Genomic DNA, 18,378 nt, shown 5'->3' with positions numbered 1-18,378 from the left:
GATCCCGCCCTCCACGCCGTCCCCACGCAGCAGGGTGGCCGCACGCTGCGGGCTCGTCGGCCGGAAGCCCGGCCCAGTGCCTCAAGGGGAACCTCCCCGAGCCGGAGCTGACACGGCCGCAGTCCATGCGGGTGAGCGTGGCCCCGGCCCCGCGGCTTCGGCCTGCCTCCCGTCATACTCCTTTTGTGCGGACCGCGGGCGTCGGGTCGCGGCGGCGGGCTGCGCCTTGCGCGATCCCGTTCCCCCTGCGCCGCCGTCCCTACCCCAACCCCGCGTGCGGCCGGCGCCGTGACGTCACGCGCCTTTGCGTGCGTGGCCGCTGGGGGCCGACGTCGGAGGAGGAGAGCGGCGACGTCGGTGGGGGGGAGGAGAGGGGCGCGGACCTGGGCCGCGGTTTAGCGGCCGCGCACGCGCCGCATCGGTTCCGCCTGCAGGACGGCAGTTCCGAGCTCTCCCCGCTCGCGTGAAGCCGCGCCTTCCTCACCCGCCCCCTCGACCTTTTCGGAGACTTGAGGTTGTGACTAGACCGTCACTTGCTTTTCTGTTGGAATTTTTCCGGAAAAATGGAACCTGGCAATGTATCCTAAGAATTTTTTTTTCTTTTGAAAATTGTTTCTCAGCATATTTAACAGCCCCCAAATTAGGTTAAATGCCTGTTCCCAATTTCTGTCATTTTGTAAAACCCAGTTTCTGTTGTAAATAGGAAAAGCTGTGGTTGGGAGCAGTCCCTCGGCCCCCAAGTGCTGAGTCCCCGCTGAGACCTGAGCTTGTAGCACAGGTCACAACAGAAGGACGTGCGTGTGCCCTTGGGGCGACCCTGGGACCTGGTAACCTCTGGGCACGTGTTACTGTTGATGCTTGCACTTTGTTGTAAAGAGTCCAGTTGCGAAGTAGCCCTCTTCTTGTATTTTCTGTGTGGGCGTGTAACAGAAAGGTCTACCCCAGAATTTCTGTGATGTCTGGTTATGTCAGAGTGCAAGGCAGTCCACAGACAGGTCAGTGGTGCGAATCCGTGTGCAGCGTGCAGCCAGGACTGTCTTCACCAGGGGGACTTGGAGGGTGGGAGGGAAGCCTGAGGTCAGCACTGTCTTTTCTGTTCTTTGGAGGCATAGCCCAGGGACGTGATGACTTTAGGGTACTTTATCCGTGACTTTAATGAGGGTAAAATAAATCAGGGTATAATTTCCTCTGCAGAGTATTGAAGGATGTTCGTTCCAAGATCCCTGAAAATCAAGCGGAACGCTAACGATGACAGTGGAAATTGTGTAGCCAAGAAAGTCAAAGCCGAGGCAGAAGACCGGGGGCTGGATGCAGGTGGGGACAGTCTTGCAGATGCCTCGGGCACCGAAGGGGCTGCCGCAGCGGCCCACCAAGGGGCCCAGCCGCACCCTCTCCCCGGGCCTACTGGCCCGGTGTCTGAAGGGACTCTGCCTGACTCCGAGCCAGGGACACAGGCTGGCGATCTCCCCGAAGAGCCGGTGAAGTCCTTCTCCAAAACCCAGCGGCAGGCCGAGCCCGGGGAGCCCATATGCGTGGTGTGCGGGCGGTACGGCGAGTACGTGTGCGACGAGACGGATGAAGACGTGTGCAGCCTGGAGTGTAAAGCCAAGCACCTGCTGCAGGTGAGGGGCGTGGAGGCAGCGTCCGAGCCGAGCCGCCCCCAGAAAGCGGGCTCCGAGCCGGCAGCGCCGGGCCCTGCCCCCTACGTCTACACCGAGCATGCCTTCGTCTCGCACCTTCGGGAGGACCAGATTGAGAACCTCAGGCGGCAGCTGGGGATCACGGTCCGAGGCCGAGGCGTCCCCAGGCCCATCGTTGACTTTGAGCACTGCGGCTTCCCCGAGGCCCTAAACCGCAACCTCAAGGCCTCCGGTTACGAGGTGCCCACCCCCATCCAGATGCAGATGATTCCGGTGGGCCTTCTGGGCAGAGACGTGCTGGCCAGCGCGGACACCGGCTCTGGAAAAACGGCCGCCTTCCTGCTTCCAGTCATCCTGCGAGCTCTGTCTCAGGTGAGTTAGAGCTCACCTGTGTGAGCTCAAACAGGCGAGGGGTTTATCCAGCGTCAGCCTCAAGCTTGTTAAAAAACTGGAACTGGAACTGAATACCTGGGTCGTTAGTAACTGGGACTCAACTGTATTATGTTGAACCAATGTCTTCACTGAAGGTCTGAAAAAAAAAAAAATCACTTCCAAAATGGTTTCCTCTTAATGAATTTTCTATTTAAGGAGCTTTCATGCTTTCGCTTTGGGGGGAAAGTCCTGCTGACCAGATGGGCTGTGATTTTGGTGTCAGTCTAGAGTCCTTTGAGTTTGTGTCTTGAAATACCTAATACTAAAGTCACAAGTCTATTGTGGAGTTTCAGCATGTATCCTTAAGGGTGATCTCTGTTTCATCTTAAAAATGATAGCACCTTGCCTTTCTTGCTCATTTATAAGCATTCCCACACATAATGAGACTAAAAGACATTCTGAGTGATTATTCACCAAGTACTGGTGAGTTTGTGAGGTTTGAAGTATGGCAAGAGGGAAAGGAGTGAGAAATAACAGGTGAAGGAAGAAGAGAGGGAATTTCAGAAAACTAAACTGTAGTAGAAGATCATGTGAGAAAAAATAAAAGGAAGGACTAGATGGTCAAGATATAGATGAAAATCAACCCAGAACTTTGGGTTGGCCAAAAAGTTTGAGTTTTCCTGTAATCTTATGGAAAAACACAGATGAATTTTTTGGCCAACCCGATAGAATATTTGTACACTATGAGGTTTTTGGACAGAGACAGAAGTGAATCTACAAGGCACTAAGGGGAAACCGGCGGGCGATGCCGGGCCTGACCTGGCTCTTCATGGAGACCAGCGGGCCTCTTCCTTGGAGGAGGATGGCCCGAGATCACACAGTCCTGCTGATGGGAGCCAAGTGTCCAGGTTGCCGCCTTGGTTTTCGCGGGCGCCTCCCGCTGGTCCCCGTTTTGATGTTTCTTTGTGCACCCGTGTTCGTGGGAGATGGGTGTAGTTTCTGAGGGTTTTGGAGGAGCACTCTGCAGGGAGCAGGAGGCGGTTGGGCTGGTGGGATCTGTTTCCGAGGGGAGGTGCTCCTGGGATTGCCTCGCAGACTGGAGTCCGCAGCAGCGGCAGCTCATCGCGGGTGTGTTTCCATCTTTGCAGAGCAAATCGCCGTCGGGGCTGGTCCTCACGCCCACGCGGGAGCTGGCCATCCAGATCGAGCGGCAGGCCAAGGAGCTGATGAGTGGCCTGCCCTGCCTGAGGACCGCGCTCCTGGTGGGAGGCCTGCCCGCGCCCCCCCAGCGGCACCGCCTGCGCCAGCGCATTCAGGTGGGCCCGCTGGACAGGGCGCCTTTGCAGAGGACCGAAACAGTGCAGGAACCAAGGCTTTTCTCCCCAGGAGGAGCTTTAGAGTGTGGCTTTAGGTAGCCTTGAAACTCCTGTTCTGTGAGCCTTAATTTTCAGGTTGGGCTGTGTGTGACAAAGGACAGGAGCACAGTTGACCGCTGTCCGATGGTCTCACATCCGTTTATGTCCTTCAGTCCCTGAACTTGCTCTTGGATGTGGGTGGGCGTATCCCCTCTCTCCCAGCTGCGAAGATGCATCTCTGGAAGGTGGGCTTCGTCTCACGATCGTGGCTGGTGCATATCAGAGAGTGAATCCTACGAACAAGGACATCATGCTTCATAATCACAGTCCGGTGACAGACTCGGGAGATTCCCGCCTCCTGGCTGGAATGCATCGGGCGTGAATGTTGCTGTCAGTGCCTGAACCCCCCCCCCCCCCCCCCCGCCCCAGGTCTCGGTGTCCCACCGGCTTCTTTTCATCAGGTTCAGCCGTGTTGCCCGTAGCTGTCGTGCCTCTCTCAGCACCTTCAGTTTGGAAACTACCATTCTTTTTTTCTTCTGATCTTGACATTTTTAAGGATTACAAGGCTTTTGAAGAACAGCCTTCAACTGCTGAGATTGGTGTTTTGTGTCTTTGATGGGAACATCACGGGAGAGGTGCTGTGTTCTTCTCATTACATCCTTTTACGTGGCACACAGCTTCAGTTTGTCCTTTTCACCCATGCTTTCGTCTGTCAAGTCACAGTAAAGTTTGTACCTTTCATATTGAGTAAGTGCTTTAGGAGGAGTACTTTCAGTTGGTAAATTTTTTAAGCTTCACCAGACTCCCCGGTTATTTATTTTTTTACGTGGACTGATGGTTCCTTTTTATTTATAGGATTATTACTGGGGTGGCTCATGGAGGCACCTTCAGGTCGGTTTCTGTGTCCTTTGATCATATCCCTATCCTTGTTTGAGTCCTTTCTTTCTTTTCTGTCTGAAAAGCGTGGTGTGCACTGAGCTCATCCTTTCTTTGCCTCTGCCCTGAACTCCTCATGGAGCCCTGGCTCCTTTGTGTAGAGAGCGGTGTTCGGAAACTGAGACCTGGGCTCTCCTTGGGCTCCTTGCTCTTGAGCCGTCACTGCTCGGGAACCTCGAGACCATGAGTTCCTGTTAATAGTTACAGTTCTCGTTCGTCACCAGGTTCCTTTTATGCTCTGTGTTTCCATGTTTATCGCTCTCACCATGAGAAACCTGCTGCCCTTATCCATAACGTGTTATCCCTCTGCCTGGCCCCGCTGTGTGTCCCCAGCGCCCCCTCCCCCGAGCAGGGCCTTCCTCCCTGGGCGCTGCACAGCCTCTCCGCCGACTCCATCCGGCCTCCTCCTCCCGCCCACACCGTGTCAGGCCTCGTGGACATGCACCCTCTGGAAGGAAAACTAACAACTGTCTGTCTGCTCAGTAAAGCTCTTTCAAGAGGAAGGACGAGGCGAAGACCTACTCAGATAAACAAAACTGGGAGGGTATTGCCAGGGGACCGTCTGCAGGAACTTGCAGAGGAAGCCATCCTGCAGATAAAGAAGATTCCAGAGAGGAAGGTGGGGGCAGAAGGAAGCTGGTGCAGAGGCGGCAGTGGGCGTGTGGGCAAAGTAAATGGACAGGCTGATGATCAGTGACCAGGAGCAAGTGTGGTGTCTGGAAACCAGGGTGGACACTGTCCAGCAGTAGGTGTAGTGCAGGTGAGATGGGGTCGCGGTCAAAGCATCGCCCTCCACACCTCGAGAACAAGCTGAAAGTGTCCATTAACTTTATGTTAAGACGCTTACTCCTTGGAAGAAAAGTTAAGACCAACCTAGATAGCATATTCAAAAGCAGAGACATTACTTTGCCAACAAAGGTTCGTCCAGTCAAGGCTATGGTTTTTCCAGTAGTCATGTATGGATGTGAGGGTTGGACCATAAAGAAAGCTGAGCGCCGAAGAATTGATGCTTTTGAACTGTGGTGTTGGAGAAGACTCTTGAGAGTCCCTTGGACTGCAAGGAGATCCAACCAGTCCATTCTGAAGGAGATCAGCCCTGGGTGTTCTTTGAAAGGACTGATGCTGAAGCTGAAACTCCAGTACTTTGGCCACCTCATGCGAAGAGTTGACTCATTGGAAAAGACTCTGATGCTGGGAGGGATTGGGGACAGGAGGAGAAGGGGACGACAGAGGATGAGATGGCTGGATGGTATTACCAAGTCAATGGACAAGAGTTTGAGTGAACTCCAGGAGTTGGTGATGGACAGGGAGGCCTGGCGTGCTGCGATTCATGGGTGTCGCAGAGTCGGACACGACTAAGTGACTGAACTGAAATAAACTGAACTGATAGATGTACTGGCATTCCAGGGGCAGCACTCAAAGAGCGAAAAAAAGTTCATAACTTCCAAATCATCAGAGGGGAAGATGGAAGAAAAGGAGTGAAGTCACGTCAACATAATTAAAACCAGCTTGATATTTGTGGGTGTGTGAAGGACACACAAGCCAAGCTAAGCTCTGTGCGCTAGGGTTCCAGGCCTTTTATCACGCACAGCAGGGTTAGCACTGGGCGGTGTGGACCGGAAAAGTGGGTGCAGCTGAGTGTGTGGGCTTATTTGCAAGTCCACCAGGGTCACCCCGGCCCTCCTCGTTTAATCGTTACTGTGGCTGTTCGTGTTTGCGTCTTAGGATGGATGGGAGGACAGACTCAGGCCGTGATTGTGTGCCCGAGCCACCATGCCTGCCCAAGTTTGGCTGAGGAGCCCCTGCTTCCTTTATGTTTATGTGTAGCCTTTGTTTGCGTATTTGGCTGTGCTGGGCATTAGTTGTGACATGCGGCTCTTGAGTCACAGCATGTGGACCCTTAGTTCACCATGTGGGGTCTGGCTTCCTGACGACAGATTGAACTTGGGTTCCCTGCACTTGGGATCATGGAGTCTTAGCCACCAGACCATCAGGGAATTCCAGAAAGCCCCTACGTGGACCACAACTTCAGCTAATATCGTACTACACTGCTAAGAGCCTTGATGGAGAAGGCAATGGCACCCCACTCCAGTACTCTTGCTTGGAAAATCCCATGGACGGAGGAGCCCGGCAGGCTGCAGTCCATCGCTAAGAGTTGGACATGACTGAGCGACTTCCCTTTCACTTTTCACTTTCAGGCATTGGAGAAGGAAATGGCAACCCACTCCAGTGTTCTTGCCTGGAGAATCCCAGGGACGGGGGAGCCTGGTGGGCTTCCGTCTGTGGGGTTGCACAGACTCGGACACGACTGAAGCGACTTAGCAGCAGCAGCAGCAAGAGCGTTGAGCGACCTTGAATTCACTATCCACAGCCTGGTAATTTGGAAGTGAAGTGGCAGGCCCAGAGAGGGCAAGGAGGGTGCCCTTGTTCATGGAGCCAGATCAGGGTCAGCGTGTCTGAGATCGCCCCCAGTCTGGCCCCTGCCACACCTTGGCCTCAGCCACGGGTTCTCCCCTCTGCCGTCACCTCCCTGCCCCCCAGCCTCACCACCACGACGCCCTCCCCTCTCCCTGGTCGTCCCTGCGTGCTCATGCCCGCTACTCCCGTGGGCGTCAGCTTAATGTCTGAGCTGGGGCCGGTACGTCCCTCCGCGTGCAGCCTGTCCTGGTCACGTGAGCACGTGTGTGTGCTGTCTCTCCCTTTGTGTTGCGGCTCTGGTGAGAGCAGGGGCGAAGTCTGACTCACTCATCGTTGAGTTCTGAGGACTCGCACAGGGTCTGGCATGCCTCAGCCACTCTCCAGTGCAGAATGAAGGAGTAAATGAATGAACGGATGTCAGCCGACTCTAATTTGCCTTTTTTCTTTTATTCAGGTTATCATAGCAACTCCTGGGCGACTTCTGGATATAATAAAGCAGAGATCTGTAGAACTCGGCAGTATAAAAATTGTTGTAGTGGATGAAGTAAGTGGTGGTGTTTAAAAACATAATTTTATAGAAGTTATGAAAAGCACATTATAGTTATGTAATTGTATTGTGTATTCAACCAATTTCTCCCCCAAAGGAAAACAATTCAGGGATTTTTTTGTTTTTTTTTAAATTGGCGGTAGTGGTTCTTAAGCTAGTTCTCGTGTCGGTTCGGTTCAGTCACTCGGTCGTGTCTGACTCTCTTTGACCCCGTGGACTGCAGCACGCCAGGCTTCCGTGTCTACCACCAACTCCCGGAGTTCTTGCGTAGACTGCAGCTAAGCTGAAATTAAACCACAGCTGTCTTTTCTTAATTGGGCTTGCTCATAAACTGATGAGATCTACTGTATTCTCAGTGATAAGTTTTTAAAACATGCTGTCTGTCATTTATCTGCAAAAAAAGAATTGGTGCAAGTCACGATTAGCAGGAATTTTGGAAGTAGTTAATGATGTTTAGTAGGAGGAGCTTTTTAAATTTTTTCTACGTGATCAGAAAATGTGGGGTGCTGGGTGCTGACCCATGACAGCAGCCTGCCTGCCTCCGTGGCCCCACTAATTAGCACAGCAGACGTGGGTTTGGAGCCCGTGTCCCCGGTCCGCCCCCAGCTCCTCAGCACTGTGGGGCCCTGCGTCACGCGCCTCAGGTTTTACATCTATAAAACAGGGCCTGCCAGTGCCCGTCTCCCTAGAGTGTCCCCTGAGACACGCGTGGCGTCTAGGGAATGCCCAGCACACAGGGACAGTCGGTCACCCTTGGCAACGAGTTAAGGCTCGCTGAGTGGGTGGGTGAGCGTTTCGCCCGGGCACTCTCAGGAGTGAAGTCAGATTGTCTGGGAGTGAGGGCGTCCATGCAGGTGACGCCAAGGATGGCTCCCAGAAGATGAGGCCAGGTTTGGTCTTGATTCGGGGACGCCACGTCCACCTCTTCCTCGATCTGCGCCCCCCACTTATCTGGACCCGAGTTCTGTCTCCCCCAGGGGCTCTGCCGCGTTTAGAGTAGCCTTGTGTTCATCGTGAGCGGTTCTAATATTCGAAGCACCTTAAATGTAGGTAGTGCTTTTAATTCTAAGAGCTTTTAAAAGTACGTTTTCCCACACTTCGCACTCCGTTAACACCCCTTCAGGGTATGTAGGAAATAGACTCGTAAGTGGAAACTGAGGTGTGGAAAGAATAAGATTTTACCAAGTTCTGGTTGATAATGGTTTCCAAAAAATGCAGTGTAGATGGGAACCGGTCATGAATATCGTGTATGTGTGTGTGTGTGTGTAAATGAAACAGAACTTTCATATAACAATGCTTAGCCTTGCAACATAAGATTTTCCTATTCCTTTATTTTTTATTCTGTTATATTTTAATGGCTTTGAAAAAGTACTATTCATGGTCCATTCTACAGTTTGAAAAGCAACTGTATTCTGTGAGTAATCCATGTGTTAAATGCGTTAAAGACAAGTTGGAAATAGGAAAAACACCCATATTCCCCTTGAGATAACCAAATATAACCATGGAGATTTTATTTCTTTTTCATTTCCTCCTGGCCTTGGGAATTCAGACTTTATTCTGTAGACATGGGGAAACTTTAAAGGATCCTAAGCCTACGTGTATTATAATCAAGCTCATGTTGTCAACGTGCAGAATAGCCTTTAAGCAAGAAGGCTGGTTCCCAGGCGTTGGGGGTTGTTGAGGCCGGGTGGTGGCTGTAGTGGGGGGAGGAGATGGGAGGTAAGGGAGGTGGTGGGGTGTCAGGTCAGGGGTGATGGGTGTTATTTTCTTACACTTTGTTTACCAGATTTTCTGCAGTGCACTTGTTAGTATTTAAAAAATAATAATAATGGTAATAATTGCATCTTACAGAGTCAGATGAAGACTAATGATTGGCTGTAGAATTTGGCACCCGGGGAGTGATTGATGACCCAGAGGAGCTGGTGAGGGGGAGGGAGGTGAGCGCTGGACTGGACAGCGGTGGGAGGGGAGGAGGCAAGGAAAGGTGACGGGGCTGGGCAGCCCCTCCAGGGAGCTTAGGGAGGTGAGCGCTGGACTGGACAGCGGTGGGAGGGGAGGAGGCAGAGGAAAGGTGACGGGGCTGGGCAACCCCTGCAGGGAGCTCAGGGAGGTGAGCGCTGGACTGGACAGCGGTGGGAGGGGAGGAGGCAGAGGAAAGGTGACGGGGCTGGGCAGCCCCTCCAGGGAGCTTAGGGAGGTGAGCGCTGGACTGGACAGCGGTGGGAGGGGAGGAGGCAGAGGAAAGGTGACGGGGCTGGGCAACCCCTCCAGGGAGCTCAGGCCAGAAGAGAAATGGAAGGGATCTATTTCTTGTGGTCGTAATTTTTTCTGCACCAGGAGAAGCAAGGCAGATGCTGAGATGCGTGGGGCTCCGCGGGGTCGCTGAGGAGCGGGGGGATGTTTACACACGCCCTGCGGGTGCGTTTTCTCCTCTCACAGTTAATAGAACCGAGAAGGACCATGCTGGTGCTTTACACGGGCTTCCCAGGAGGCGCAGGTAAAGAGTCTGCCTGCCAGTGCAGGAGACGCAAGAGACCTGAGTTCGATCCGTGGGTCGGGAAGATCCCCTGCAGTAGGAAATGGCAGCCCACTCCATATTCTTGCCTGGGAGATCCCATGGACAGAGGAGTCTGCCGGGCTGCAGTCCGTAGGGTCACAAAAGAGTCGGACATGACTGAGTGCACACACACACGCTATATACTTTAACTCATTGATTCTCATCACATTTCTTGGAGGTCGTTACTGCTATAATTTCACCTGTAAGAGGAAAAACTGAAGCTTAAAGCTGTTAATTAACTTGCTTGAGGTCATGCAGAGCCAGGATCAAACCCAGACCATCATGATTACTTAAGATTTTTTAAATGTTACAGAGTGAGAGAGATTAAAACAGGTCATCAAACTTCAGTCTAACTGACAGCACATTAGTGGACACCAAAATGATTAAATATCTTATTTTCCAAAATTATAGACACCAAGGTTATATTTGAAAATCAAGGTAGCTTTAATCTTTTGTTATTTTAAAATTAAAAACCTAAACATTTTTTTTCTATTTTTTCAGCAGTACATTCATTGTTATTGAAAAACCAGCAGCAAAAAAAAAAGAAAAACCAGCAATGCAAAGGTTTATACAGAAGTGAAAGCCTCCAAATTACATGTTTTAATTTATTTAAAATCATGCTTTATTATAAATACATGTTCGTGGTAAAAAAAAAAAAAGTCAAACTTTGCAAAAAAAAAAAAAAAAGCCATAAAATGAATTAAATTGTATCTCTAACCCCTGCTTAGGCTTCCCTGATAGCTCAGTTGGTAAAGAATCTACCTGCAATGCAGGAGACCCTGGTTTGATTCTTGGGTCAGGAAGATCCGCTGGAGAAGGGATAGGCTACCCACTCCAGTATTCTTGGGCTTTCCTTGTGGCTCAGCTGGTAAAGAATTTGCCTGCAATGTGGGAGACCTGGGTTCAATCTCCAAGTTGGGAAGATGCCCTGGAGAAGGGAAAGGCCACCCACTGCAGTATTCAGGCCTGGAGAATTCCATAGACTGTATTCCATGGGGTCACAAAGAGTCGGACACAACTGAGTGACTTTCACTTTCACACCCCAGCTCATAAATCTTCTCCCCAGAGTTAGCAGTTAAGTGTCCCGAGTATATATACAAATGGGCTCATGGTATACAGTGTTCTGTCTGTATTTCCCTTCTTTCCTTCTAGCAGTGACTCATTACCATTTAATAAAGAGCTCCCGGTCATTTTTCATGGTAGCATAGCATTGTATTGTGTGGATTTACCATAATTTATTTAACAAATCCTCTACCGATGTACATCTAAAGTCTGTGCCTTTTTTGGCCACTGTTAATGACACCATGATAAAATCTTGCTGGGATTTCTCTGGGAGTCGAGTGGTTGGGAGTCTGCCTCCCACTGTGGGGTCGCAGCTCCCATCCCAGGTCAGGGAGATAAGATCCCACCCGCTGAGGGAGCTGAGCCCGCGTGTCTCAACTAGAGAACCCAAGGGTCACAATTAAAACGTGACGCAGCCAAAAATAAGCAAATTTTGGAAATCTTTGTATATCACTGTAAACAGTTATACAAGCTTGAAATAAACGTGTGTTTTCCCCAGTTAATCCCATGTCTTTTGACGTCGTGGTGTATTTTTCCGTGTAGAGAGCATTTAACGTTTTAGGTTCTTAACTGTGTCCGTTTTCCTCCAGGGTGCTCTGGGTTCCGTGTAAGACTGACTTGCAGTGGTCTCATTCCAGGCTGACACCATGTTGAAGATGGGCTTTCAGCAGCAAGTGCTTGACGTTCTGGAGCAGCTGCCTCACGACTGTCAGACCGTCCTGGCGTCGGCCACGATCCCGGCCAGTGTAGAGCAGCTCGCCTGCCAGCTCCTGCGAGACCCCGTGGCGATCACCGCCGGAGAGAGGAACCTGCCCTGCCCCAGCGTGCGCCAGATCGTCCTGTGGGTGGAAGAGCCAGCCAAAAAGAAAAAACTGTTTGAAATCTTGAACGTGAGTGGGAGAGCGGTCAGCCCCGCGTTGTGCGCGGTGTTGGCACCCTCCACGGCTCTGGAGACGGTGCTGTTTGGACGTGGCTCTGGGGGAACCTGCTCTGGGAATTTCATCATAAACTGCTTTGCTTCCTTCAGAATTCTGTGGGGTTCAGATACATTTTTGTGAAAACATGCAGTGTAGACACAAGGTTGGTTTTCTTTTCTGTTTTATAGAACAGTATTTAAAGATCAAGGTCATTGCAGTGCTTCCCTGGCAGTCCAGGGCTTAGGACTCGTCACTCCCAATGCGGGGGACCTGAGTTCAGGCCCTGCCTGGGGACGTAGGATCCACGTGCCACACTGAGTGGCTAAAAAAAAACTAAGACAAGTGCTTTTTTGGCTGTTCTTGTTCTGTCTTTGAGAAATAGAAATTTTTGACAGTAACTAGCTTAAGGGAGAAGGAAATGGCAGCCCGCTCCAGTGTTCTTGCCTGGAGAATCCCAGGGACAGGGGAACCTGGTGGGCTGCCGTCTGTGGGGTCGCACAGAGTCGGACACGACTGAAGCGACTTAGCAGCAGCAGCAGCAGCTTAAGGGAGTGGTGTGTACTAGCCTAGTTACCTAAAGATACAGTGTTAAATATGGTTTGTACTGACTTCTGAACAGTATTGGAAACTTTAAATTGCACTTTAAGTTGTAAAACTATTTTCGTAGTATTAATGCGGTGATGGAGAAATCTGAAGGACATACACTGTTCGGCTTCTGTTTGTGCATATTTTAAAGAAAGCAGTCATTTGAACAGAATGTCCTTTTCCCTCCCTGACAGTGTTGATAAACCAGTGGATAACCAGCTCACACGAGTGCTTTCAGAAAAGCATCCCGTTGTAAATTATAGGAATAACCTTCAATATGTGCTGTTACTATTTTAGGATAAGAAACTCTTTAAGCCTCCAGTGTTAGTTTTTGTGGACTGCAAGCTGGGAGCAGATCTGTTGAGCGAGGCCGTGCAGAAAATCACGGGTCTGAAGAGCACCTCTGTACACTCGGATAAGACTCAGATGGAAAGGAAGAACATACTGAAGGTGACACCCAGCATTCTGCTTTGTTCTCTTGCCCCTAAATCTGCTTTGCCTCATTTTCAAGAGGTACCATAGTATCAGCTGTTTTTTTATTTTTATTTACTTACTAAAATTTTTTTCCAGCTGTTTTTAAAGCTGATCCTTTTTTTTAATGACTCTGAGAATTTCAGGCAAGCAGTGGTGTGATGTTAGTTGTCCCTCTTGCTAAGGCTTCTGTGTTTTGGGAGCAGTAAACCTGTTCGCTTGGAATTGTCCCCTAAACAGATTAATCATTCAGAATCGGCCGTCTGTGAAATCAGGTCACTTTGGACTGGGGCAGAGAGTGGTTCACTTTTGGAAAAGGTTTGCCTGAATCAATTAATAGAAAAGGTTTGGGGTCGGAAGGGACGGAGGCTGCCTGTATCACCTATGTGTTCCAAGAGCTTTACACCCTGCAGAGGTGGTGCAGCCACAGTACTGAAGAAGGTGTTGCGGAGAGAACGGGCCTGAATGACAGAAAACCACTCACGATAATGAGTTTTGTTGCTGTTTTGGAAAGGGGCTGCTCGAAGGAGACTATGATGTTGTGGTGAGCACAGGGGTCCTGGGAAGAGGCCTGGACTTGGTCGGCGTCAAGCTGGTCGTCAATTTCGACATGCCCTCCAGCATGGACGAGTACGTGCATCAGGTAAAAGGTTTACTCAGCACCACCGTTTTGCTCATGAATTTTGTTTTTTTAAAAAAGAAGTTTATTTTTGGCTGTGCTGGGTCTTCGTTGCTGTTCGGGCTTCTTGCATATTGTGGGGAGCGGGGACCTCTCCCTAGCTGTGGTGAGTTGGGGCTCCTCTCTAGTAGTGGGGAGCGGGGACCTCTCCCTAGCTGTGGTGAGCGGGGGCTCCTCTCTAGTCGTGGGGAGTGGGGACTGCTCCCTAGTTGCAGCATGCAGCCTCCTCGTTGCAGTGGCTTGTCTCGTTGCGGAGCCCAGGCTCAGAGCACAGGCTCAGTAGTTGGGGTGCAGGGGCTTAGCTGCTCCGTGGTGCATAGAATCTTCTCGGAGCAGGGATCGAACCCGTGTCTCCTGCAGTGGCAGCAGATTCTTTACCACCAAATCACCAGGGAAGACCCTACTCGTGCATTTTCTTATGCAAGGTATTGTCGATATAGTCGTGAGTTTTTTTTTAAGCAGAACATAAAACTGCATATATTTTTGCTTCTAAAATATATGTATTTAAGGACTTCCCTGGTGGTCTAGTAGTTAAGACTCCATGCTTCCACTGCAGGGGACTCCGGTCTGATCCCTGCCTGGTGTGGGGAACCAAGATCCCACCTGCTTTACCGTGCGGCCAAAGGGTAAAACGATAAATGTATATAAACTAAGTATGTTTTTTCAGAAGAACTATGTGGATGCCTGGAATGCATTAAAATTTAGCTGGGGGCTCCCCTGGTGGCTCAGTGGTTAAGAACCTGCCTGCCAGTGCAGGAGACATGGGCTTGGTCCCTGGTGTGGGGAGGTCCCACCCACCTCGGAGCAGCCAAGCCCATGCACCACAGCTATTGAGCCTGTGCCCTGGAGCCCGGGAGCTGCAGCTGCTGAGCCCTGGTGCCCTAGAGGGGCACCAACAGGAGAAACCAGTGCAGCTAGAGTAGCCCCTGCTCGCCACAACTAGAGAAAAGCCGGTGCAGCAGTGAAATAAATAAATAAAAATTTAAAAAAATTAGCTGGAAAAAACAGCCCGCGATGTTTGTTAGAAAAATTTAAGTGGTTGGCTTTTGGTTTAGTTTTTTCTTTGTGTTTTTTGTTTTCTTCAGTGAGCGTGTTAAATGGCCTTTATAAGGAGAAAAAGAGGGCTTTATTTAAAAGGTTGTTTTAAGTTGCTACATCTGGCCAAAACAAAGTTGATCTGTTGGAGTGTCTGTGTTTCAGGAATCGTGTCTTCCGTCGCCTCTCCATGTCCCTGTTTGCTCTAGACCTTCCCCTCTCGGGGTCTGTCCCCTCCCTTTGCTCTAGAGATAAGCGCCTCTCCTCTTTCCGGCAGGAACAGAGCCTCTCTCAGCGCTGTGTTATCTCCCTGGCCGCTGCCTCCTTCCTTCCCAGCGTCACTTGCAGCCTCTTGGAGTGAAGTCTTTCGCTGCTGTTCTTAGAACCACCTCTGAGTGTCGCATTTGCGGGGCTCACCCACTGAAACGCCCGTAGCGCCTTTACTGCGCCGCTGCTTTATTCCCCCAAGACTTGATCATCTGGCCATCTGCCCGCCCTCCCTCCCTGTTTTGTCCACACCGCCTCATTTCCCTGTGCCTCAGAGACTTGGTTATTCCACAGGGCTGACTGTTCAAGTGCCTGAAGCTCATGTTCTTCCAGACTTTCAGTTTGATAATTTTGTGGATGGAAATCTGTCTGGAATGTTAAAATACTCAAGAAGCCTCTTAAACAAGTGTGCTGGTTGTAACTACGTACTCATCTCTCCCTCGTCCAGGTCAGCCCCATGGCTGGCAGTTACTGTGGGCACCGCTGTGATGCTGTGTGTGTGTGTGTGTGTGCGTGCGTGCGCGTTTTCAGGCTCTTCTCCCTCGTAGGTTATCACACGATGTTGAGTAGCGGTCCCTGTGCTGTGCTGTGCGTCCTTGTTTTCCTGTTTTATGGGCATTAGTGTGTATCTGTTAATCCCAATCTGCTAATTTATCCCTCATCCCACTCCCCTTCCCCTTTAGTAACCACACGCTCGTTTTCTGTTAGTCTCTTTCTGTTTTGGACTTAAATTCATTTGTATCTTTTTTTTAGGTTCCACACATGAGTGACATCACACGGTGTTTGTCTTCCTCTGACTCTCCTCACTTAGTGTGATCATTTCTAGTTGGGTCCATGTTGTTACAGATGGCATTGTTTGATTCTCTTTTGTGGCTGAGGAGTATTCCATGGGGCTTCCCTGGTGGCTCAGTGGTAAAGAATCCAGCTGCCAATGCAAGAGATGTGGGTTCAATCCCTGGATCGGGAAGATCCCCTGGAGGAGGGCATGGCAACCCACTCCAGTATTCTTGCCTGGAGAATCCCGTGGACAGAGGTGCCTGGCAGGCTGCAGTCCACGGGGCTGCAAAGAGTCAGACACGACTTGAGCGGCTGAACAGCAACATGTGCGTGAGCCACGTCTGCGCCAGGCCTCCTCCCTTTGTTAGTGAATGAATCTCTGACGTCTTGCCTTCTCACGGCTCACCCAAGGTGCCTTCACCAAGTGTTAGTATGTACTGAGTGCTTAGCCGAGGGCAGGCACTGTTCTGAGCACTTTAAAGGCTTTTCTTGTTGAATCTGGCTCGTTCTGTTTTTGTGGTTGCGTGGGAGTGTATTACATGGATGTCCTGTCATTTGTTTAACAAATCCCTCGCTGCTGGATGACCAGATGTTTCCAGCGCGGTGGTGGTAAACACCCAGGCACTCAGCTGCCGGGGCCTCTCCTGCAAATACATCTGTAAGAGAAATTCCTAGTGGGAGGAACAATCGATTCATTTAAATAATCTGAATATACTTCATTTTCAATTAAGGAGCAGAAATTGACCAGGATTGTGTCTTTCTCTCCCTTTTGAAGAGTTTCTCAGTATATTTGGAGACATGTCAGTTTTCTTCCTTATCATAGGTCTCCACAAATTTGTGTGTGTTTAGTTCTGTCAGAAAGAGAAATAACTTCACGCAAAAGTGGATTTGCTTCAACCTCAGACCTCAAGGCATCTAAGTGCCCTGAAGAAGGTAGTCCTTTCACCCCTAATTGTAGTAGCTTTCGAAAAGTTTTTACCATAACTCATTCGCAGTAAGAAGCATCTTTGTGTCCTTACTCCTGCATGTACATACAAACACACACACACACACACACGCGCGTGACCGAAACACAGGTTTCACAGACAGTACTCTTACTGGTTTTGTTTTCTCTTTGGACTGTGCTAATGGCAGCCCCCTAAATTGATGTCACAGGTATATTGGGAGGACCAACTCAGCAGATGCCATCTGGACAAATACTCATCGTAGTGAAGCCTCTTTAAATACTACTGTTCAATTTCTTTCAAGAGACGTGAGGATTTCGTGTGAGCATTTTGAAAATGTCCTTTGCATTTCATTTCAGATTGGAAGAGTGGGGCGGTTAGGTCAACATGGAACAGCGATCACTTTCATCAATAACAACTCGAAAAGACTCTTCTGGGACATTGCAAAACGTGTGAAACCCACAGGGTCCCTTCTCCCCCCACAACTGTTAAATTCCCCTTACCTTCACGACCAGAAGAGAAAGGAACAGCAAAAAGACAGACAGACACAGGACAATCTGGTTACGGGGGCCAATCTTATGGACATTATTAGAAAGCACGATAGAAGTAATGCTCAGAAGTGACTTGTTATGCCACCTTGAATCATTTTTATTGTGTATCGTCAGTGAAACTTCTGTACACTGTTACTGTGTGGGTTGATAAATGTGACATGGACATGAAACAAAAAATTAACACGATGTAAAAAGTTTTAATAATTAAGTTTATACAGTCATATTGTATTTATTTACCTTTTTAATTTTCCTAAATTAAAAACATCAGAAAGTGAATTGCTAAATAAAATTTTTTTCTCTCTGGGAAAAGTCCTTTTTTTTTTTCCAATCAATATTGCTCCTAGCTATCGTCAGAAGCAGAAACCTGCATGGCCTGACTCAGATGGTGATTCTTCTGTTTCGTATCCCTTGTGTGCATGCGTGTTGGCACCTGGATTATTGTTGAATCAGTGAATGTTAGGGAAAAGTAGATGACAAAACAATGGAAAAACTGGTCCGCACTCCTTAAAAGAAACGTAAGATATCTGTTTTCTCTCTCCGTTTTCCTTTCGGCTGGGTAAACAAACTCTCCTTTAACGTGGGCTGCTTAGCAAATGGGCTTCCCGGGTGGTGCTAGTGGTAAAGAACCCGCCTGCCGGTGCAGGAGACAGAGGAGACGTGGGTTTGATCCCTGGGTTGGAAAGATCCCCTGGAGAAGGAAACGGCAACCCACTCCAGTATTCTTGGCTGGAGAATCCGTGGATAGAGGTCTGCAGTCCACGGCGTCACAAGTAGGACACGACCGAAGGGACTTGGAAGGCGTGCGTGCTGATTGAAATAACGAGTTACGTGAATGCTACTTTGCAACGTTTAGTTTTATGTTGATACTGTTTTCCTAGTTTAGTTGGCTTATTTAAAAATTTAAAAATGTATCCGTGTACTCCACACACACTCCCTGAGCTCACACTCTGTTCTGGATGCGTGTTCAGTGCTCAGGACACAGTGGCATTGTCCCTGCCCTCCGTGTGCAGGCTGCATCATAAACCAGCCTTAGAGTCTGGGTAATTGAGGGAAGCCAGGGCGTGGCGGCCCTCCTCCGGGGTTGAGCTCTTCCACCTCTTGGTGGCACCCTCTTAAACATGAGGCCTCCAGGGTTGGCCCGTCTAGGGCCAGGCGTTCAAATCCCTCAGCTGATGATTTTAAACTCCAGGAGGAAGGATGGAGTTTTGCTCTGATCCATCAGCACTTCGTTGCTTTGAGAACCGTTATATCTGCATAGTTGGGTC

At 49.9% G+C, this 18,378-nt stretch overlaps 1 protein-coding gene across 3 annotated transcripts; it reads left to right on the top strand.

Annotated features, from left to right (window-relative positions):
• Nucleotides 1-2: 2 nt before the first annotated feature.
• On the top strand, nt 3-17,422 carry DDX59 (DEAD-box helicase 59). 3 transcript variants are annotated; one of them, XM_027565810.1, is made up of 8 exons: nt 3-131; nt 1,195-2,012; nt 3,161-3,328; nt 7,176-7,265; nt 11,526-11,777; nt 12,687-12,839; nt 13,375-13,503; nt 16,922-17,422. In XM_027565810.1, the coding sequence occupies exons 2-8, from the start codon at nt 1,206-1,208 to the stop codon at nt 17,183-17,185; spliced, it is 1,863 nt and encodes a 620-aa protein (XP_027421611.1). In that variant the 5' UTR covers nt 3-131; nt 1,195-1,205; the 3' UTR covers nt 17,186-17,422. The 3 variants fall into 3 exon arrangements, with proteins under 3 accessions (XP_027421611.1, XP_027421612.1, XP_027421613.1); XM_027565811.1 differs by lacking the exon at nt 3-131 and adding an exon at nt 383-514; XM_027565812.1 differs by lacking the exon at nt 3-131 and adding an exon at nt 508-578.
• The last annotated feature ends 956 nt before the right edge of the window (nt 17,423-18,378 follow it).

Source organism: Bos indicus x Bos taurus, chromosome 16 (genome assembly GCF_003369695.1).
Source record: "Bos indicus x Bos taurus breed Angus x Brahman F1 hybrid chromosome 16, Bos_hybrid_MaternalHap_v2.0, whole genome shotgun sequence".
NCBI classification, from domain to species: Eukaryota; Metazoa; Chordata; class Mammalia; order Artiodactyla; family Bovidae; genus Bos; species Bos indicus x Bos taurus.
This window is presented reverse-complemented; position numbering and strand designations above follow the sequence as displayed.

What these genes read in the sequence shown, in the direction of transcription:
- DDX59 (XM_027565810.1), top strand. Translation starts at nt 1,206, where the DNA reads ATGTTCGTTCCAAGATCCCTGAAAATCAAGCGGAACGCTAACGATGAC. An exon ending in AAATTGTTGTAGTGGATGAA is followed by an intron (nt 7,266 to 11,525) that starts GTAAGTGGTGGT and finishes GTCTCATTCCAG; the next exon opens with GCTGACACCATGTTGAAGAT. An exon ending in AAAGGAAGAACATACTGAAG is followed by an intron (nt 12,840 to 13,374) that starts GTGACACCCAGC and finishes TGTTTTGGAAAG; the next exon opens with GGGCTGCTCGAAGGAGACTA.